A 20,484-nucleotide genomic window follows, 5' to 3' on the forward strand; every position below is an offset into this window, starting at 1 on the left:
CCAGGTCCCACCCACTCCACCGGCGGGTTCCTCGCATTGGCCCCAAAAGCGTGCCCTTCGCTTCAGTACACCTCAAGCCGATTCTCTTCCAGCAAAGTCTTTTGGGCAGGACGCCGCGTCGTCATTGACCTCGTCAACGCCGATCGACTGGTACACTCCCGCGGGCGATGAAAACCAGCTGTCGGGGTGGCAGCAGACAACTGCTCCCCCCCAGTCTCTACCCTCTCGACTCGCATCACCTCCTACAGTCCGACGTCACAAATACGGCTCGTATGAGTCTCCAGGCGTCCTATCCCAGCACTAGTCCCTTCTCTCTTTGTGAGACCTTGACATCCTCATACTGCACGTCAAGACTGGGACCTTTGCAATCATGGCTACACCGCGTAAGACTACCCCGTGGTCGCCAAGTTTGTCCATCTCGACACCTTCCCGCGTGACCCAAACCCGTGGACACCGTACACCTACACTCGCAAGCAGGCGTCGGCTGCTGCGCGCAACGAGGTAGCACTCCTCACCGGCGCCTTGCGTTTGCTGCAGGGCACCGTCGTGCCCGGCTTCTACAGCATGTGGCCGGGCCAAGTCCAAGATCCAAGACCACATCTCACCGGAGGACTGTGGCGATTGCTCCCTTGAGTTTGAGGCTGGTGCTGTATTTTCGCATGACCAAAAGTAGGTTTCTTCAGTAGTTCCATGCCACAACCCACACCGCTGACCGGCAGACATATCGTGCTTTGTGCGTACCAGCAGGTCCACGGCCGCCGGGTGGTACAGGACGACGTGCAGGCCCGCCACGTTCTTCTGCACGCTGACGGGCGGCCCCGCGTGATCGATTTTGAGGGCTCATGGAGGCCGACCGAGGCGCAGATGGGAGGGTTCGTCATGGTCCGCGCGGCCGAATGGCGCGGTGTGCGGGAGATGCTGCAGCTGTGATGGTTGCTAGGACCGGGGCTAGGACGGGGGCGGGGAATAGGGGGATGTGAAGAACAAGCGGCGTCCCAGTTAGTCCATGAGAAATGCCAGATGGTTGCGGTGGTGGCCAGTGTGATGAGTAAACCAGGCAAACAGTGGAGATGGATGAGATGTTGTGTACGCCGTGAGAGCCCGGTGCCATCCCGGTATGGCGGTGCGGTCACACGTCGCACGGGGGCCTTGTCAATTGTGGAGCTCATCGCCAGTGGGGCTGGTACTTGGAACGCTCGCGCACGCTGGACATGGTTACTGGTTACATACATGAAAAATCCAATGTTCCTTTATAGCTACCTTCTTTATACTCTGCTGTACGTTGTACTGTAGTTGTTTACACGACACGGTTGGTGCGGCGGTATCCCAAACTGCCATCGGCACCCACCTGCCCGTGCCCCGACCCTTGCCCATGGCCATGGCCGTGGCCGTGGCCGTGGGTCTGGCTCTGGGTTGCCCACGACCACATCCCCCCGCTGGCACTGCTGCTGCCACTTGCCGACTGCGGCGGGCCCATGTGGCCCATTGCGAGATCCATGCCTCCTCCGCCCGCGCCAAACGCGCCTGTGCCCGCGCCGTGCCCCGTCCCCGACGGCGTGCTGCCCCCGCCAAACGCAATGTTGCTGTCGAGGCCCATGCCGCTCTGTGGCGTCAAAAAGTCGGCCGAGGTCACGATCGTGTCGCTCGGGAACAGGGCCGACCAGTACTGGTCGTCGAGCGCGGTAAAGTCAAACTCGGGGGCCGGGTTGGCGAACGCGCCCAGTTCGGCGAGGAGCGCGTCGATCGTGTCGGTCCCGCTGCTCCCGCTTCCTCCAGCTCCGCTCGCACTCGCGCCGGTCATGCTGCCCACGTCGAGCGTGCTCAGCGCGAGCGGGGTGAACCCGGTCGTCATCGTGGGATCGTTCTTGGCTGCCCCCGCCCCCGCCCCCGCCGCATGCGCATGCTGCTGCGTGCCTTGCTCAAACACCTGGCCGAGGTGCGCGAGCACGCGGCGGATGAAGCGGACGACAAAGGCAGTAGGCACGTCCGTCTCTCCGCCACTGGCCTTTTCGTACGCTGCCATGACGCGCATGAGCAGCGACGCGACGGCCCCTTGCTGTCCGCGTGTAAACGTCGGAAACATCTTTTTCAGGTAGATGGCCAAGACGGACGCCGACGTCGATGCCAGGTCTTGCAGGATGCGCAGCGTGCCGTTGTGCGCGAGCGTCTCGATGATGGACACCATCTCCGAAACGACGAGCAGGAGGCTGTCGACGTCCATGGCCGAGTTGTGCGACGCGCGCAGCGCGTACCGTTTCGTCGCGACCACGAGCTCGAGCATGACCCATTTCGTGCGCAGGTCGTCGTGCACCACAAACCCGGACAGCGCCGCCGGACGCCGGTTGCCAAACCACTTGTCAATCAGGGCGGTGGCGCGCGACTCGAAATCGGCAAGCACCACGTGCTGGTACGCAGAGTATGTGCCAGGGTGGCCCTGGCGGACGAACAATTCCCAGTGTTCTCGCAGGCTCATGGATCTGGAAGCGGCGCGTAAGCGGGGCGAGCTGCGGCGCAAGCTGGTGGAAAAAAACCACACGACGTCAAAAGCAACTGGCAGGACATTTCACCGACTGTGCGGAGGGACATTGCGGTTCCCCCGCATCACCTGGTCGCTTTCTCCGGGGATATCCCGTAACGATGTCCGCACGCGTCCGCAATTCCACACCCGCACAAAACCCCTCGACCGATCAAAACTCACTCGATGACGGCGGCCAGATGCAGGTCGGCCTGGTTGTAGTGGTTCGGGTGGTCGAGCGCCCACGCCTGCACGTCCCCGACGTGGTGCGGCTGCATGGTCGGCGGCAGGTCGAATGTGTGCGAGTATCCGCGGTCAAAGCCTGCGGCCGTCAGTGCGCGCGCACCCGAGTACCACCCTGGTCAGTCTCACTCACAATACAGCAGAACCCACGTCCGTTCCGCGTCCTGGTCAGGTGGTCAGCACCCGCCACGACAAGGTGATGCCACAATGCCCTCAATACGCACCAGTACTTCCAGCGCCTGTATCCTGTCCGCAGGGAGCGGCCGCTTCCTCACGTCGTCCCAGTGGAACTGCAGGCCCATCCGCACCGCCCAGCCAATCTTGCCCCAGGCGCCCGTGTCTGTCGGCTGCTTCCAGTACACCAGCACGAGAACGGCCTGGACGAGCGCCGTGTCCTCTCCCGCGGCCCAGAGGGCGCGCGACGCAATGGTGTTGGCGTGCGAGAGCAGCGTCGGGTACACGCCCTTTTGGTAAAATTTGGACGCGGCAGCGAGCACGGCGGTAAACAGCACCGATGAGCGGCGCCGGAGGTAGTCTGTGGTGTGGAGTTTGGGCTCGAGCAGCGCAATCTGGATGTTGAGCTTGCGGTGGAAGAGCTGCACGAGGTTTTCTGCCTCGACGAGGGACACAATGCCGAGGTGCACTGGAAAGTGTCAGTGCTGGTGCTCGCCTCGGGTTAGACAACTGCTGTACCCACCTGGATCCTCGAGCTGGAACTTTTCATGCCGCTCCCTCGCTGGGCCCGACCCACCCGGCGTGCCCGTCACGCGCGGTCCGCGCGCCATGATGGCGGCCATGGCGCCCGTCTGCGTCATGGGCGGGTAGACGCTAAAGTCGCGAAAGTCGGACTCGGTATTGTCCACGGCCGTGAACCGGTCCCAGCGGTCGATGTAGTCTGCCATGCGGATATGTGCGCGCGCCTGGCTCGTCTCCATGGCGTCCGTCTCGACGTCGACGGGGGCCGGGACGAGCGCGTCCGAGGTCTCTGGCAGGTCGTCCGTCTCCATCTCGGTGTGCTGTGTGGTCGCGTCCGTGTCGCTGTTGGACGAATTTGTGCGATGGGGTTGTCTGGGAGGTGGGTACAGTGCCGAACCCATGGGGCGGGGCAGACGTGCTGGCGCGCCTTCAGCGGCAGAGATGGGGGCCGAGGTCGACGCCGACGTGGAACCAGAGCCTGTCCCTGCCGCACCTTCTGCAAGAGCAATGAGGCTCTGCGCGAGAAAGTCGCGAGTGTCCGTCTCGCCACGTGTGCCGCCGCCGTTGGTGTTGTTGCTGGTCGTTGCTGCTGATGATCCTGACCCCGTCGCTTGGGTTGCTGCTCCTGCTCCTGCTCCTGCCCCGCTGCTGCTGCCGCCGCCCGCCGAGGAGCTGAAGCGCCGCAAGTACGGCTCGCCCTTGACACTTTCCGCTCCTTCTCGCTTGCCAGAAACAGATTTTGGCGGGCGGCCGCGTCGTGATGCAGGCTGCGGGACGCACGGGTGCTTGATACGAGCTGGGAGGGAGTGTCAGTCGAGTACGGGGCTCGGATAGCCTCAGCACCTACCGCAGCGCTGGCATGGGTCGGTCTCGGGTCCTGTCCGCATACATCGTACCTGCGCGGGGGTGTCAGAAAGAAGCACAATGGTGGTCGCGACGGCATGCGGCGGTGTGGGTGCGGCAGCGAAACAGGCCGACGACGAGGAGGGGAGACATACTTTCAGTGCGCGACATGCCTTGCAGCTGAGGAGAGAGCATGTCAGCTGGGGTGCAGATGCACTGGCCACTGCACTCACGCGAGGATGTATGGTGGTGGGTCTTGGTGCATGGTGGATGAGGAGGAGGAGGCAGATGGGACGGTGGTGGAATAATAGATGTATGACGGAGACGGCAAGGCGAGTCGCGACCCGGTGGTTAAAGGCCCGATTGTCGGGTACATCCGCAATGGCCGTGGAGCTGGGCGGGCAGGTCGATCAGCAGCGGGCGACGGCGGCATGGCGTCGAGCTGGGCTGGGCGGGGGGGGCAGTGGACGGGTGGTGGCGGGGACACTGTGGGCACAACGAATAGCACGAGGTGGGTGGTGGTGTTGATGGGTGAGGCCCGGGACGACCACTTTAAAAGCGGCCAACGACGGGACGTGTTTTGCTGTTGCTGGCGGCCCCGCACACATCTCGGCGCCATCTCGGAGGGCCGCCGATAATCTTCGTCTACAGTGGCCAGTCGGTGGGTCCTGTCGGTCAATTAGCGGGCCAGGACGTCTCCTTACTGGATGCCAATGCACGCACAGTTTGCCAAGACACGGCCTCTGCTGTACTTGCATAAGCACCGTACTCCGCACAGAGACCCGACGTGGATATGCTTTAAAAAGAGACCACACGGCGGCCCCCAGTGTGTGGGTTGTTCGGGTGCATCGTCATCCTCGCCAAAACGAACGAGAACGACCTGGGGGCCCCGTTCAACATGGCTCTTCCCCGGTTCCGACGCGTCTCGAGTCGCCTCTGCAACACATCGTCTCTCTCTCTCTCTCTCTCTCTCTCTCTCTCGTTGTCTCTCTCGCTCTCGCTCCCATGCTCTTATAACCCCCACCTGCCCCTCGTCTCGTCTCCTCTCCTTCTCACACACTCACACACCTCGTCCCAATGACCGACCACCGCTCCTTCCCCGGCCGCCAAGGCAACGCCGCCCTCTCACGCGACAACGAGTCCTTTGTCGCCGCAGGAGGATACACCTACGCTTCCACATCCACCCACGTCGACCTCGCCGCACCCGTGTCCGCCGCGCTCGCTGCCGTGCGCTTCTACGACCCAGCCGCCACCGCCACGCACCTCGCCAACGTCACCTCTGTGCCCGGACCAGGCATCCGCACCGCCTTTGAAGTCACCCCCGAGACGTCGACGGCCGCCGCGGCGCGCGTCCACGCCGAGGGCGGGCACGCGACCGTCCTCAACTATGCGAGCGCGACCAAGCCCGGCGGAGGATACCTCTCTGGCGCCCGGGCGCAGGAAGAAGACATTTGCCGCTCGTCGGCGCTGTACACCTGTCTCGCGTCGGCCACCGCCAGCGGGTTCTACACGTTCCACCGGCGCAACCGCGACCAGCGGTACACCCACCGTATCATCTGGACACCCGACGTGCCCGTGTTCCGCGACTCGGCGTCGTCGGCCCTCTTGCCGGCCACGTACCCCACGTCGTTTATCACCGCCGCGGCGCCCAACGCCGGCGCACTGGCCACAAACAACCCCGCAGCCCTGCCCTGTACCCCGCTCCTGGCCGACCGCGCCGCGCGTGTCTTGGCCGTCGCCGCGCACCACGGCGCACGCACGCTCGTGCTCGGCGCGTGGGGCTGTGGCGTGTTCCGCAACGCGCCGCACGACGTCGCAGACGTGTTCCGCCAGCTCCTTGTCGGCGGCGCATTCGAGGGCCGCTTCGAGCGCGTCATCTTCGCAGTGTACGACACGGGCGCTAGCCAGAGCACCATCTCGGCGTTCAGGCAGGCGTTCCCTCCCGGGACCGACACGACGCATCTGGGTGGTGCTGCTGTCGGCGCTGGTGGCGGTGCGGGACCGGGACCGTCGACCGCGTCTGCGTCTTCCAGCAGCACCGACCCACGGTTCCCCGGCCGCGGCCGCGTCGTTGGCGCCACGACAAGCGACATGACCACGACCACGCCCCCCTCGTCGAGCGCAGTGGCTTCCACGGGCACGCAGCAGCAGCAGCAGCAGCGAGCACCCTCACCCGCACCAGCACCAGCACCCGCACAATCACCAGCACCCCGCTCGCCTCCCAAGCCGGCAGCTCCCGCGGCGTCAAGTAAACCCGGCAGCGGCAGCGGCAGCGCAAAGGCCAACAAGGGTCCAGCCCCCAACACCTCGCAACGGACACTGCTGGACGCGTGGTTGATTCGCAAGCCGCCTGCACTTCCTCCCAAGCCGTAATGTGTCTTGCCGTTGTCGAAGGCCTGGGGCCCGGGGGGGCTGTCGTGCCGCCCGGCCTTGTGGGAGGGTCGTTTCGGCGCCCGGGGGGTTGACCGTCTCGACATCCCAACACGGGTAACTCGCCCATCCTTGCTCTCGCCATTGCCAGTCGCCAGTCGCCAGTCGCCAGTCTCTGTCTCGGTCTCGAACGTCCTTGACGTCCTCTCTTGCTCACACACCTCGTCTCTCACACGTACACGCACACGCACACGCACACGCACACGCACACCCATGACACGGGCGGCATCACCACCACCGGCGCCACCCGCCACCCGCCACCCCCGCCAACCATCCCCCACGCGGATCACCTGCCGTTGGGGTCTCTGTATACAGTAGCTTGTTTATTGCATGAACGACACGGCCAATACCAGCCACCAGGTAATAACGCTGCAGGCGGGAGCGGCGGGGTAGGGCGAGGCAGAGGCGAGGCAGAGGCGAGGTTTTACAAGCGAGGCAGAGGCGACCTGCGCGGTACTGACAGGTACTGACGGTACGTGCTGACGCCAGAGTCCATAGCCCACAGTCCACCCAGCGACTGGCCAGTGCGGGCCTCATGAGGGACAGGTGTTGACTTCTTCTTCTGACATTTGTTTTTGTACACATTACAACAAAAAAGTACTCTCCCCAGATCCCCTATCCTTCCGCCTGCTCCCCCTGCTCCCTCTGCACCTCCCGCCTCCCGCCTCCCGGCTCGCGCCTTGCGCTCCGCGGTCGGCGTTCGGCGCTCGGCGCTCACCACAACTCGTCCCTACGCCGCTTACCCGCCGCATCGCGCCCGTCCCCGTCATCACGACCCCGCACGCCCGTGGCCCCGTTCTCCCACCGGCCATCCTCAATGTCGCCGCTTCCCCCGCGGCTCTGCTGCTGGCTGTGCGGGTGGCTGTGGTATCCGTGGGACCCGTGGGACCCGTGGGACACGCGCGGCAGCGCGTGCAGTTCGCGATCGCGATCGCGGTCTCGCTCTCTTTCACGCTCGCGTTCCCTCTCCCTCGCGTTGGCGCGGTCGGCGGCGTCCCGCCTCTCCTGGTCGCGCACCATGTCGTCCTCTGCGTCGGGGATCGCGGCGGTCACCAGCTGCCAGAGGCTGGGGCCCATCGAGTTGCGCAGCGACGACGAGGCAGGGTATTCTGCTGCAGGTGCCCACTTCTGGTCGCGGTCGCGGTCACGGTCACGGTCGCGGTCGCGGATCGCGGCGCCGGGGCCAGAGCCGGGGAGGCCGGCGGGGACGGGCAGCGCACCGGGCGCAGCGGCGTGCCCGCCGAGCGAGTCGCGGCTGTCGCTGCCACGTTCGCGTTCGCGTTCCCAGTCGCGATCACCTCCACGGTCCATCTCGCGCTCGCGCTCGCGATCGCGGTCGCGCTCCCGGTCCATCTCGCGTTCCCGGTCGCGTTCCCTCTCGCGGTCGCGTTGGCGCAGGTCGAGGTCGTGGTGGTGGGGGATATACGGCTGCTGGTTCTCCACAATGAACGGTCGCTGGTTCTCCACAATAAACGGGCGCTGGTTTTCCACAATGTACGGTCGCTGGTTCTCGGCATAGTGTCCTTGGCTCGGGTGTGGAGGCGGCAGTGTTGGCGGGGGAGGCGGGTATGGGTCGGCGTGGCCCGGGTGGAAGCCCAGCCCACCACCACCGCCACCCCCGCCGCCGCCGCCGCTGCCGGCCACGCTGCCGCCTGCACTGCTCTCCCTATCCCTGTCCCTGTCCCGTTCGCGCTCGCGGTCGCGCTGTGCCTCGCGCTTGCGTTCCAGGTCGGCGGCGTCGGCGGCCGCGTCGTTTGCGTTGGCGGCCTCGAGCGGGCTCAGTCCCGGCAGGTCGCGCGCGCTCTCGCGCCTGCTGCTGAACAGCGACGAGTGCTGCGGTTCCGGCGACGCGGGGAGCGACGGCTGGATGTCAAAGTAGCCGCCTTGCGGTAGTGGCGCGTATGGCATTTCGGCTGTGAAAAGAGAGGAAAGGGGAGGTATCAGCACATGGGGAGTCGCTAGCTTGGAATCAAACCAAGGTGGTAGCCCTCATTCCACTCGAGTTTGTACTCGAGTTCGCGAGCTGTATGGGGGGTGAGGACAGGGTCATGGAAAACACGGACAAAAACACGAGGACACACGGGGCCACACGGGGAAAGCTACTCACGACGAAGATGAGGCGGGATCCGGCCCCGGTACAGGATCCCAGGCTGTGAGGGGCCTCCAGTGTCCGACTGGTGCGCGTTGGTTTCGTTGTTCGGGTCCAGCTGTTGACACAGGCGGCCGTACTGGAGGATATCGCCGGGGCTGTCGAGGCGATGGGTGGCCCACCATTCCGAGCGGGCCACTCGGTCGAGGAGCGCCGTCGGCGCCGTCGGGAGTGTCTGGGTAGTGTCAGCAAAACGGATGTGGATGTGGATGGGCATGTTGGGGGTGGATCGGGACAAGCGCCGCAGGAATGGAAATTCGAATTCCATGTCGGAAAAGGAGGAATGGAACGGCCGGAACAGACGGACAGCCGCGGCGTTGACGAGAGAGAGAGGGTGAGAGATCTAGATCTCTTTTCGGGATTGCCCGCAGCCGCCGTCTCGTGCGAAACGAGAGCACCAGACCGCCAGCCAGCGCCTGTCATGGATGTTGCACAGATGCAAAGGCTGTCCCATACGTGTCCCAGCAAACGTCACGTTGACGAGCGTGTGTGGACATGCACGACCACTCGCCGCAGGCCACACACAGCCCCCCCACCGATGACGCAAATACGCGGGCAGGTGGGGCAACCCCACCCGGCGACACTCACCTCTACCCCGGCGACCCGGTTGAGCGCTTCGTTGACTTCGGGCAGTTGGAGGAGATACCACATGGCATTCTCGCACTGCTGGACGCGCCATTCTGCGCGCTTGGACAGGCCTGGGACGGGTCCGCTGGGAGAGACAAGTCAGCGAGGAGACTAGGGGAGGGAGGGAGGGTGGTTGGAAGCGCGCTCATGGAAAGGCGCCCGCCCGCTGCCAAGACTCGCAGAGGCCCATTGTTAGGCCACGCAGGTAACGCAGGCAGCACACAGCGAAGGGTCGAATGAACGAAACAACCGGCGCAACGGTGGTGGGCGTAGGGCACCTTCGCGGTCGGGATGTACGCTGGCTCCGGGGTGGAGGCGGCGAACTGTCGTGTCGTCGACGCGCACTCGCCTGCTACTCACCGTCGTGCTTGTGGTGGTGGATACTCGCACTCGACCTCGAGCTTGCCACATGATCCACAGATGGGGCGCTCATGGTCGCACTAGAGGGAGATGTGGTGTCAGCGGGGTCCAAGGGAGTGCTGAGCGGCGCGTTCTTGGGTTGTAGATGTTTTGCTGTTGCTGACGCGCGCGCGCGCGTGTGTGTCCCAACTTACGCGACGCTTCTTTGCAATGCAGCGCAGACAAGCGCGTGACATTGCTGTGCGAGAGAGAGAGGGGGGAGAGGTGTGGGTGGAGAGGGGGTGTGGATGGATGGGCGATGGATAGAGGTGGAAAGTGGATGTGAGAGACACGGACTGAAAGAGAGGACTCGATGGTGGTGTGGTGGCGACGACGACCTTCTCTCTCTCTGTCCGCCCTCACGGCCCCCACGGTGCAATGTGGCTCCGGTCACTGGCGATTGCCGGGGCAAACCATACCATCGTGGGGGCCCGTGGAGCATTGGCGCGCTGGGCATACCGCAATCGGCGTCTCGCTCTATTGTTCACACACCATGCAGTTGTACAGCAAGGTGGCTTCTCAAAGAGACCGCCCACGACCATCACCATGCATACGGTTCACTGCTGTGGACCGAGAGCCAAAGAGTGCATCCGACGTGAAATTAACTCGCCGCGCCTGGCCGCACCCCCCCGCTCTCTCCAGGGTGGGCATGAAATGGCCGCCACAGTCGTCCCCCCCCCACAGTGTTGCGGCCACAACCCCCACACACCCTCTACTGTTGCTGTTACTGCTGCCGAGAGAGCGGCATGGTTTCCCCACACTTGCACGTGTTGTCCGGGAGCAACCCTCTTTGAACCCTCACTCTCGTCGGTGCCGAGAAGCGCAACGAAGCGGTGTGGAGCCGCTCTGGCCCGCGCGAGGGGAGATATCAACGAAGCGAGAGATCACTTGATCACACCACACACGCTTTGCGGCGACGTGTCATCGAGCATGGAATCTTCCCATTGGGACATATTGCACTATGACGACGGTGGGGAACCTGCTGTCAATGCTATGCGGTCAGATGCAGCTGGCATGAGGATGCAAGCGCATTAACTTTTGAGGGGACGGGTTCGTTCCCATTGTCCCAAATCCTTTTTTTGGCAGCAACGTCACAGGGGCAACCACCGGATCAGTGATGATCCACCCATCCAGCACGGGCGATTCACACGACAACGCGACAACAGCACCCAGTCAACACCCTCTGGTCCTGGATATTCTCGGTAGCCACCATTGCATGGATACCACTTACATCTCGACTCGATTCCAGGTAGAGCGCACACATTACGGCTCATGCATGGGATTGCAGACCACAGGAGCGGAGCGCAAACGACAAAGGTCGCCCATGGTCCAGTCACCTTTCGTCAACTTTTGTCACCCATCACACTCGTGGTCACCCGTGCTCACCTGATGGCCAAGTGGATAACCCCGGTGGACAGGTGGCCTCCAAGTCGAGAATCTGCTCAGAAGCTTGCTTCAAACGCCAGGTCATCAAGAGGCTTTCTGCAGCATAACCTGTGGAGACTAGGCCGTTCTGCACAATAACAACAAGCGGTCGTGATGTGGCTCCCACCAGCAAGGGTCCCAGGACCACTGCCTGGCTCGAGGTGGGACCACGCCGCACATGTGGTAGAGGCGAGAGAGAGGCCGAGAGGGTGTGGATGCTGTTGAGAGCGGTGTCGCTAGGCGAATGGATGTGGGATGCGACGAAGATCATGCATGGGCCATTCCAAACGACTGCTCTCGCAGTACCAAAAGGTTGGGGATCCTGTCGAACAAACAAACAACCAACGATCACTCCATCACTCTCTCACTCCATCACTCCATCGCTCCATCACTCATACACCCAAACCACCTCGCTGCCACACCTCGACCATGTGGGCGGCTGCCTCCCAAGCCGACCTCGAGCGAGCCGTCGACCTGCTGGGCCTCATCAGCGTCCCCGCCACCTTGGACGTGGACGCGAACTCCTCCGCATCCTACAACCCCTCTACGTCTCAGGCAAGCTCAGCGCCGTTCCACCCTAACCAGGTCACCTTTGCTGGAGATGTGCTCGCTTCTGCCGCACACGACACCCTCAAGAGCCTCGCGCCCGCTCTCGCCATTCTGCACGACAGCCACGCTCAGTTCCTGCGCATGACCAGTGACCGCGCTGCAGCGGTGCAGCAAACACAGACCATGTCGGGTGCCCTGGGTATCGCCGTCTACTTTTACGCCCACGTCCTCGAGCCCATCAACGCCATCCTGCAGGCGCTGCTTCAGCACACGGGCCACAGGGTGTATTGGCAGATTGCGGGAACGGGCGAGACGCACGCACACCTCCGCTGGCATGTCCCTGGTGCTGGTGCGCAAGCCACCACACTCGGCATCATCCGGTTCAAGACCAAGCTGTCGCTGCCGCTTTTGACGATGGATAGGATGCTGGACGAAATCAGTGGGCAAGTCGGGAATGATCACTGTCACGCCGCGTCGCGTCGGGTGCTGGACGAGGTATGTTTTCCATGGCCAGGACGCGCACCGCTGACTCGTGCACAGCTTGGCGGCCAGGTGGGTAGCTGCCGCCCAAACATCGCCTTCCTCTGCAACTACGAGACCCTGCTGCCTTGTCGGTGCGACCACGACGGCGCAACGACCGTTTTACACTTTGACGAGCTCAAGACCGTCGACGAGTTGGCCTCGCTCAACAGACCAGCCGGCTCAGTGCCAGGACTGCTGCTCGGTGCCAGCCTGTGCGCTCTGCTTCACCACAACCCCTCAATCAGCAGCGCCGTCCTCATCTGCGCGACATTTTCGCCGCCGCCACCAACTCCTCTGTGGGCGCAAGCGTTCCAGCCAACGCAGGCATATGCCCAACCGGCCGCCACGCCCGCTGCATCGGATACACCGCCCGTCTTCCGCCATCGAGGCGTTGTCAATGTCACCCTCGGCGCGGACACCAACGACGTCCTGGTGTTCACCACCACTGGACCCTTTACAGCACCCGTGCCGCCTCGCGACAGTCTCCTCCTCGGCCCTCCCTTCGGCTACGGTTCGACCGCGACCGCGTTCGAGGGTATCCTCACTCTACTCCCCAAATCGGTGCGCTGCGTCGTCAAGATGACCGAGATGGATAAGTTTGCGCCAGAACACGGAGGTGCGCCAGGGGACAACGGCGACGACCACTTGCGGCCGACACGTGCCCAAGTCCGCGCTGCGTTTTGGGACGAGGATACCGTCCTGCGTCGGCTCGAGGGCTATGGAGTCGCGCCGCGCCTGTACGGCAGTGACGAGCTGTACTGGGGCGACTGCAACGGGCAGGACCGATCCGGGACGCTGTTCACGGTCATGGAGAACGTCGGCGAGGAGATGCCCTTTGCATGCGCGCGCGACGAGCGCATCCAGTGAGTGGTCTCTAATGCCCCAGTCCCAAACTGACCCCCGCTACAGATACGATATCCGCTCAATGTACGCGGCCATCCACGCTGCGGGCGTGTGCCACGGGGACGTTGCGTGGCGCCACGTCCGCCGCGATGGTGCCGGCCACCTGCGCCTGATCGACTTCAACCAGGCGACGCTGCGCGGCGGCCATTGGGACGAGGATTGGAGCGCACTCTGCAGCCGTGAGAGGCGCGAGGTCGAGCGCATGATGGACGAAACGGTCCGCCTCGCGCGCAAGTACGGCCCATACTAGGTCCCCGAACACTCAACTGCGGCCCGGCACCCCAAGCCACCAAGGATCGCGGCACGTTACGAACGCCTTCTTCGTCTCTCCTTCCAATGTTCGTCGTATATTGTATACTATAACTAGCCGAACGCGCCTCATGCGCACACATGTGCTGTACATATGCCTTTATGCCACCTGGCCCACGTCTCGCAAACACGAGCTGGAGCCCCATGCCCCATCCATATCCCCCCTGTGCCTGAGTGTTTCGGTGCCCGACAGCAGTGACGTGACGACCAACTTGCTCTTTTGACCTTTTCGACGTCTCATCTCACCCACTCACCATCCATCAAACCGCACACCCGGCCTCTCCTCCAACCATGGTGACGCCATTCAACCAGCGCGTCCTGCTCGTGGCCGGTATCACCGCCCTGTCCCTCCTCGCCCTCAACGTCGCCGCGTGGGGGTCCGCGGCATACTGGCTCGCGTACGCGTCCACCGTCGTCAGCCTGTGTTGCCTGGGATACCTCAGCATTGTGGGCGACCCGGACGAGAGTGCGGCGCCGGCAAGTGCACATGCGAGCGCGGCGGAGGGATCGACGACAGTGGACGACAAGAAGGGACAGTAACGTGCGTGCTGCCTGCGCGCAGAGCCATTCGCCCAGAGATCCAGAGACCGTCGCCGAACCGAACGAACGAACGTAACCTGATCTCACCTGATCTCACCCCACGTACCGCACACATTGCGTTCTTTGAGCATCACCTCACACCCACCCACGACCCACCCATCATGCCCGTCGCGTCCCGGGGCCGGCAGCAGCGGCAGCGCTTCTCATACTGTATGCATCTTGTGATCCGGCACGCTCGCGCGTCATGGAAATAACACCCCCTTGGTCATTGTTCCCCGTCAGCCGGACACGCTGGCTCCGACCACTGCCTGGTTACTCACTCACCACATGCCCGGATCGGACCATGCAGCGATAACGATGACAGTGACAAACTGTGTAAACTGCGAGACGAGGGGCGACGAGGAGCAGGCTGGCAGACTGGATTATCCGTCCCAGACCCCGCATACCCCCGCAACGGCTTCGGCCTCGTCCGCGATCAAGACGCCGTACGCCGCGACCTGTGACCACCCCATCCCACCCACCCATCTCATCCCGTCACTCATACTATCAACACGATTCGCCCGCCCGCCCGCCCGCCCGCTCGCGCTCGCGCTCGCTCACAGGCCAAAAGACGATCCCGGCCCGAATCGAACGGACAACCTTGAGGAATCAGCGCACACGCCTCGCTCTCGACGTGCGTCGAGGGTCGAGGACGCGGCTCGTATCCCAGTGTTGGAATCTCACGCGCTACCATTACGCCACGGGATCGAACACGGTGTTGAGCGTGTGCAGAGCGTGCGGTGTGCAAAGCGAGTGGAGATGGTTGAGGGTATGGGTCGAGGAGAAATGGGACCGGGGGGGTAGTGCGTAGGTGCCACATTGGTGCATTTGGGCTGCCATCGCAGATCCACGAGATCGGGCATGGCATGTATGCATACACTATGGCAGATCTGTGATCTGCTTGCGGTCTGCAGATGTTATCAGTGTGGGTACTGAGATCTGAGGGCGGGGGATGGATGGTTGGTGACGGGTGGTAGGGGCGTGGGGGCCATGCTGTTGATGCTGCCACTGTTTGTGCAAGGAATGGCTGCGCGACATAGATATTGTCAAGCCCAGACGCCAAGATGGCAGATGGCTCGATGTAGCTGTTTGGGCGGTACGCAGCACACGGCTTGTCGCAGCAGCCTGTCGCAGCAGCCTGTCGCAGCAGCCATGTACTGTCCTGGCTTGCCACAACCAAGGCTGCCCAGATAGCTACACAACATGTGCCCGCGTGATGTACACCACAGGCCACAGGCGACTCGGTCGGTGCTGCGATGAATTCGTCCATTTGACTCTCCCACTGCTCCTCGTAACGAGGCCCCAAAGGTGGGCAAGGTTGCTTAAGGTTGTTTGCCCGACCGATGTTGCCGTCAGTTACCGCCGCCGTCATTTCTCCCAGTACCAGCGAGGCCCTGCTGCAAGGACGACCCGTGTCAAGCATGCAACAGTGATGTCTGGTGTTGTCAGCATTGCTATCCTATATCCTGCTACGCGTTGCCACATGGTGGCAGGTCGTTTGGAGACCGCAATGGCGGATTGACCGACCACGAATATCTCAGTCAGCCTCGACGCTTATCGCTCACAGCCGGGGGGTGGGGGGGCGGGAAAACCACAATAGAACACGCTGTCTCTGTCGCTTGACACGCTCGTCCGGACCTTGGGTGTCTCTGTCGCATGGCCGGGCGAGTGGGGCGAACGAGTCGGCCATGACCGATGCGCATGTCCCAGTTGGCCGACGCATGCCATGGTCAGTCTATCCCGGGGGGTCCATGGCAGAGGTATATACAGCCGGTCGGTCACTACAGGTCCCAACCCCCACGTCCCACACGGCAACAACACCCATCCCACATCCCCTCCGCTCCCTCTAAACCACAACCACACTCCACCCACCACCATGGCCCCCGTCGCCGTCTCCAGGACCCAGGAGGCCACCGCGCCCGCTGCCGCCCCCGCCGAGCCCAAGCAGAGCCTCAGCGACCTGCCCAAGGAGGCGCTCAACCGCGTGTGGCGCGGAAACGCCGAGGGCACCATCAAGCTCGATGCGTTCCCGGACTACTGGACCAAGACGGACGAGGAGAGCTTGCTCAAGAAGAGGCAGTATGTCAAGGTGAGTGTGGATGGGAATGCGATGGGACCACGATGCGGGGTTGGGTGGCGAGCAATGCATGGGGCTCGGCGGGGCCGCACAAGAGAACGATGGCTGGCTTGGAAAGGTGGGCGGAGGGACGGCAAACGGGGGTGGACCGTATAAAGGTGTACTGGGGAGTGTGGCGGATTGTCACAATCTCACCACACCACCGTCTCCTCTTCACCCCTCTCTCTCGATAGCATGCAGCACACAGACACCAAAGCACACACGTCCACCCCCTCTCCCACACTCTCCACTCACCCACACGGTGACACCCGCTGACACCCGCACAGGAGCACCTGGCGCTCACGTTCCGCTACTGGGGCAAGATGGGCTTCAACGAGGGTGCTGCCGGCCACATTACCGTCCGTGACCCCATCCTGCACGACCACTACTGGATGAACCCCTTCAGCGTGCACTTTTCCTCCATCACTGTCTCCAAGCTCGTCCTCGTCACTCCCGAGGGATACGTGCACCCGACGCTCGGCGCGCAGCTGCCCATCAACGCGGCAGGGTACTGGATCCACTCGGCCATCCACAAGGCGCGCCCCGAGATCAACAGTATCGGCCACTGCCACTCGGTCCACGGCAAGGCGTGGAGCGCGTTCGGCCGCCCCGTCGAGGTCACCAACCAGGACTCGTGCCTGTTCTACGACAACCTGGCAGTGTACAAGTCGTTTGGCGGCGTCGTCCTCGCGGGCGAGGAAGGTGCGCGCATCGCCGCGGCCCTGGGCCCCAAGAACCGCTGTGCCATCTTGCAAAACCACGGCCTGCTCACGCTGGGCGACACGGTCGACGAGGTCGGGTACTACTTTGCCCTGCTGGACAAGCAGTGCCACGTCCAGCTCATGCAGGAGGCGGCCGAGGCAAACGGGATCAAGAAGAACCTCATCGACCCCGTCGACGCGGCGTTCACCGCCGCCACGCTCCAGCACCCCACGGCCGTCCACTTCTCGATCAAGTCCGAGCTGGACCTCATCGCCGAGCGCGAGCCCGAGTGTCTCAAGTAAACAAAGATGGTGTGGACAAGAAGTGAATATTGGAGAATGTGTCACGTGGAGTGTTGTAGTAGTTGCGACGGATGTACTTGTCAGCAGGCTGGACGAGAGCGTGGAGAGTGTGGAAGCTGGCAGTGCGGCGTAGGTCCATGTGCAGTTTGTCGCCTCTCAGCAGTAGGTGCCCCTGGGCATATCCCGGCGTGAATCTGCCAAAGGTTCATTCTGATCTGGACCCCATACTCCACTCCCATCCCACTGCCTAGCTGCCGCTGTCTACTTCTTCCCGCCGTACGCCGTTTTTCCCTCGTACCCCTTCGCCTTGAGCACCTCCTTACTCTCATCCGCAAACCACTTCAGCGCATCCACCTCCGTCGCGTCGCCCACGGGCCCGTCTGCCGCCGCGCCCACCGCCGCGCCCGTGGCGCGCAGGTCGGCCGCCAGCCGCTCAAACACGGCCGCGAGGCCGAGGTGCGTGAGCCCTGCGTCGGTCGAGTTGAGCGACGACGAAATGAACGACGAGATCTCTTCCATCTCGCCCACCCACTGGCAACACGTTGTTAGTTGCTGCGCCAGCCACATGAGGACCAACTCACGCGGTACGCCTTGCTGGGCATGTCGTTGAGCGTAAAGCTCAGCGAGTTGAGCACGTCGGCGCGCGAGCTGGCCAGTTCCTCCATGAACGCCTTGGCGGTCGCGGGCGAGTGGGCGTTGGCCGCTGGGGCAAAACCGTCAGCACATCCCCCCTCTGCCTTCCCCCTCCTCTTCCCCGACCCACCCAGGACGGTGATCGCCGCAAGACCGTTCGTGCCCTTTGCCAGGCCCCCATAACACATCTTGAGCGCGCTCGCGCCGCCGGCGCCGGCGTCGGCCAGGATCTTGACTTTACTCAGGCCGCGGTCGCCGCCGAGCGCGTCGCCGACGTATTTCAGCTGCGCGGCCCACCGCGCGTCGGCGGCGAGGTACAGCGTCGGCTCGTACCCGTCCGCGAGGCGGGGCGGGAGGCCGATGATGCTCGCGTCGACGAGCGGCGTCTCCCCGAGAATGTCGCCGATCCTGCCCAGCGTCTCGGGGGACACGGCGTTGGCGTCGACGAAGACCGGTGCGGCGGGCGCAGAGGCGGAGCCGGAGCTGGAGCTGGACCGGGGGTGGGCGGCCAGGAGGGCGGCCACGCTGGTGGCCAGCTCGACGGCGGCCGACGGCGGGAGGATGGAGAAGATGATGTCCGACTCGGCGACGACCGTGGCGAGCGACACGTTCTCCAGCCCCGCGGCCTCGGCGCGCGCGAGCGTGCTCGCCGACCGGCCGGCGATGGACGTGAGCAGTCGCAGGGACGGGTTGCGCGCGTGCAGGACCGTGGCGAGCGCCGCGCCCATGGCTCCCGGGTAGAGAATCGCGATGGTGGATGCCATGGCTTTGGGGTTTGGTTAGAGAGAGAGAGAGAGGTGAGAGTGAGAGAGAAAGAGAGAAACGGCGAGGGCATGGAAGAAGAGGCCGCGCGCTATCTATAGCTGTGGATGGCGTCAGATGGTGAACCGAACGGGTGACGGCACTGTCGGACGTCGCCGGCCCGGGGCTCCAGCTGCGCACCACGCAACTGTCCGGCGGCGTGTGTCTCCCATTGGGGGCGATACCATGCAAGAGGTCTAGCATACTGATTTTGGATGGCGCGGTGCAGACACTGACGAGAGCAAAAGTGGCAGTCGGCTGCCAGAAGGGCGCCCCACTGCACACACCGATCGGCATGGTTTGTTGACACCTGGACATCCGCCACCACAGTACTAATCTCACATGCCATGATGGCATGGGGCGGTCTTGTGGCATTGCAATCTAGTTGTTCTGTACAAACCGCACGATACTCTCGACCGTCTCGTCTGGCCGGTCGGCATGCACCCAATGCCCCGCGTCGAGGGTCACAAGCTCCATGCGCGGGAAGAACCGCCTCGCGACCTCGATGTTATCGGGGCGGATATACGCTGCGTGCGCGCCCTTGATGAACAGCACCGGGCCCGTCCACTGCGGCGACGTGGGCGACACGGGCGGCGGCGGGGTGTATGGAAACTCGCCCAGCCTGTTGATTGCGTCGGCGAGCAGGGGGAGGTTGACGCGGAAACCGACGTGTTTCCGGCCATACGGACCGCGCACGGTGATGGCGTTGGTGAGCAGGAACTGGCGCGTGGCGGGCACGGCTTCGTACGGCTTGAGCAGCTCGTCGGCCTCGGCGCGCGTCTGGACTTTGGCCGCGGCAATTTCCTGCATGCCCTTGGTGTAGCCGTTGTATCTGGGGTGTGAGCTGGAACACGGAGACAGAGCAGCTCTCACTGAGGCTCGATGGGCTCAATGTTGGGAGTCATGTCGATGGGCACGAGCGACCGCAGCGGCGCGTTCAGGTCGGCGTTGAGGGCATAGGCCATGACAGACTTGGCCCCCCTGGTGGGTCAGCTGAGCGTCTCAGACGTAGCTGTCTGGGGCTGGTATCACGCAGGCAAGCCAGCCCACAGCAGCTCGCTCACTCACATGCTGTGTCCCACGAGATGCACTCCACTCGTCAACCCATGGTCCTTGAAGAACAGCCCCAGGTCCTCGGCCATGGCCACGCTCGTGTGCGGCGCGGCATGTGGAGACTGTCCGTGGTTCCGCATGTCGAGCGTGAACACGCGCATGGACAGCGCGTTGGCCATGCGTTTACCCAGCGACCGCCAGTTTTGTTTTGATCCTCTAAGCCAGGGTGTCAGCAGCTTCAAGATAAAAAGCAAAGCTGATAAGAGTAGGTGAGATGACTCACAAGAATCCATGACACACCACGAGCGCCTCGTCAGGCCGCTTGTCCTCTTTTGGGTGGACGAGGTCGTACGCGAGCTTGACGGGTGGAGGTGCCGGCGCGCTCGTTCCCCAAGCGCTGCGCGTGAACCGTGGTACGGAAACTGCAGCCCTAGGCGACGACGACGACGACGACGACGCAACGGCGTTGAGGACTGGCCGCCTCACTGCTGCTGTGATGGAGGCTGTCCGCATGGGTGTAAGAGTATTGTTGTTGAGGACAGAAAGGATGCAAGATGAAAGTGAGTCACCGTCGGCGGCACTCCGAGTCAAACATCCTGTCGGAGATCGGCGACGAAATGACGAGTGCGGAGCTCCGCCATTTTGGTGTGCGCGTATGGACCACACCCAGCTCGAGGTCACCACGAGC

The 20,484-nt window shown here is 63.4% G+C and overlaps 8 protein-coding genes and 1 non-coding gene across 9 annotated transcripts; 4 read left to right on the forward strand and 5 right to left on the reverse strand.

The window, feature by feature from the left end:
* Positions 1 to 1,297: 1,297 nt before the first annotated feature.
* On the reverse strand, positions 1,298 to 4,562 carry EHS24_007388 (uncharacterized protein; the record flags this gene model as incomplete). The annotated part of the gene is made up of 8 exons (XM_028622759.1): positions 1,298 to 2,477; positions 2,699 to 2,837; positions 2,892 to 2,922; positions 2,983 to 3,401; positions 3,456 to 4,250; positions 4,302 to 4,350; positions 4,453 to 4,477; positions 4,531 to 4,562. The coding sequence occupies 8 exons, from the start codon at positions 4,560 to 4,562 to the stop codon at positions 1,298 to 1,300; spliced, it is 2,670 nt and encodes an 889-aa protein (XP_028476652.1).
* An 812-nt stretch (positions 4,563 to 5,374) lies between these two features.
* EHS24_007389 (uncharacterized protein) lies at positions 5,375 to 6,670 on the forward strand (the record flags this gene model as incomplete). The annotated part of the gene is made up of 1 exon (XM_028622760.1): positions 5,375 to 6,670. The coding sequence occupies one exon, from the start codon at positions 5,375 to 5,377 to the stop codon at positions 6,668 to 6,670; it is 1,296 nt and encodes a 431-aa protein (XP_028476653.1).
* A 771-nt stretch (positions 6,671 to 7,441) lies between these two features.
* Positions 7,442 to 10,099, reverse strand: EHS24_007390 (uncharacterized protein; the record flags this gene model as incomplete). Its single annotated transcript, XM_028622761.1, has 6 exons — positions 7,442 to 8,640; positions 8,703 to 8,750; positions 8,835 to 9,051; positions 9,465 to 9,588; positions 9,864 to 9,943; positions 10,058 to 10,099. 6 exons carry the CDS (start codon positions 10,097 to 10,099, stop codon positions 7,442 to 7,444), a joined length of 1,710 nt encoding a protein of 569 aa, XP_028476654.1.
* Positions 10,100 to 11,756: 1,657 nt separating this feature from the next.
* EHS24_007391 (uncharacterized protein) lies at positions 11,757 to 13,551 on the forward strand (the record flags this gene model as incomplete). Its single annotated transcript, XM_028622762.1, has 3 exons — positions 11,757 to 12,371; positions 12,417 to 13,261; positions 13,308 to 13,551. The coding sequence occupies 3 exons, from the start codon at positions 11,757 to 11,759 to the stop codon at positions 13,549 to 13,551; spliced, it is 1,704 nt and encodes a 567-aa protein (XP_028476655.1).
* A 350-nt stretch (positions 13,552 to 13,901) lies between these two features.
* Positions 13,902 to 14,150, forward strand: EHS24_007392 (uncharacterized protein; the record flags this gene model as incomplete). The annotated part of the gene is made up of 2 exons (XM_028622763.1): positions 13,902 to 14,076; positions 14,128 to 14,150. The coding sequence occupies 2 exons, from the start codon at positions 13,902 to 13,904 to the stop codon at positions 14,148 to 14,150; spliced, it is 198 nt and encodes a 65-aa protein (XP_028476656.1).
* Positions 14,151 to 14,761: 611 nt separating this feature from the next.
* Positions 14,762 to 14,897, reverse strand: EHS24_007393. The gene has a single exon. It is a non-coding gene; the product is annotated as a tRNA-Trp (tRNA).
* A 1,168-nt stretch (positions 14,898 to 16,065) lies between these two features.
* Positions 16,066 to 17,309, forward strand: EHS24_007394 (uncharacterized protein; the record flags this gene model as incomplete). Its single annotated transcript, XM_028622764.1, has 2 exons — positions 16,066 to 16,278; positions 16,593 to 17,309. 2 exons carry the CDS (start codon positions 16,066 to 16,068, stop codon positions 17,307 to 17,309), a joined length of 930 nt encoding a protein of 309 aa, XP_028476657.1.
* A 261-nt stretch (positions 17,310 to 17,570) lies between these two features.
* EHS24_007395 (uncharacterized protein) lies at positions 17,571 to 18,706 on the reverse strand (the record flags this gene model as incomplete). The annotated part of the gene is made up of 3 exons (XM_028622765.1): positions 17,571 to 17,840; positions 17,891 to 18,012; positions 18,073 to 18,706. The coding sequence occupies 3 exons, from the start codon at positions 18,704 to 18,706 to the stop codon at positions 17,571 to 17,573; spliced, it is 1,026 nt and encodes a 341-aa protein (XP_028476658.1).
* Positions 18,707 to 19,124: 418 nt separating this feature from the next.
* Positions 19,125 to 20,309, reverse strand: EHS24_007396 (uncharacterized protein; the record flags this gene model as incomplete). The annotated part of the gene is made up of 4 exons (XM_028622766.1): positions 19,125 to 19,575; positions 19,617 to 19,724; positions 19,812 to 20,012; positions 20,080 to 20,309. The coding sequence occupies 4 exons, from the start codon at positions 20,307 to 20,309 to the stop codon at positions 19,125 to 19,127; spliced, it is 990 nt and encodes a 329-aa protein (XP_028476659.1).
* Between the last annotated feature and the right edge of the window lie 175 nt (positions 20,310 to 20,484).

Source organism: Apiotrichum porosum, assembly GCF_003942205.1.
Source record: "Apiotrichum porosum strain DSM 27194 chromosome Unknown scaffold_5, whole genome shotgun sequence".
Classification (NCBI taxonomy): domain Eukaryota; kingdom Fungi; phylum Basidiomycota; class Tremellomycetes; order Trichosporonales; family Trichosporonaceae; genus Apiotrichum; species Apiotrichum porosum.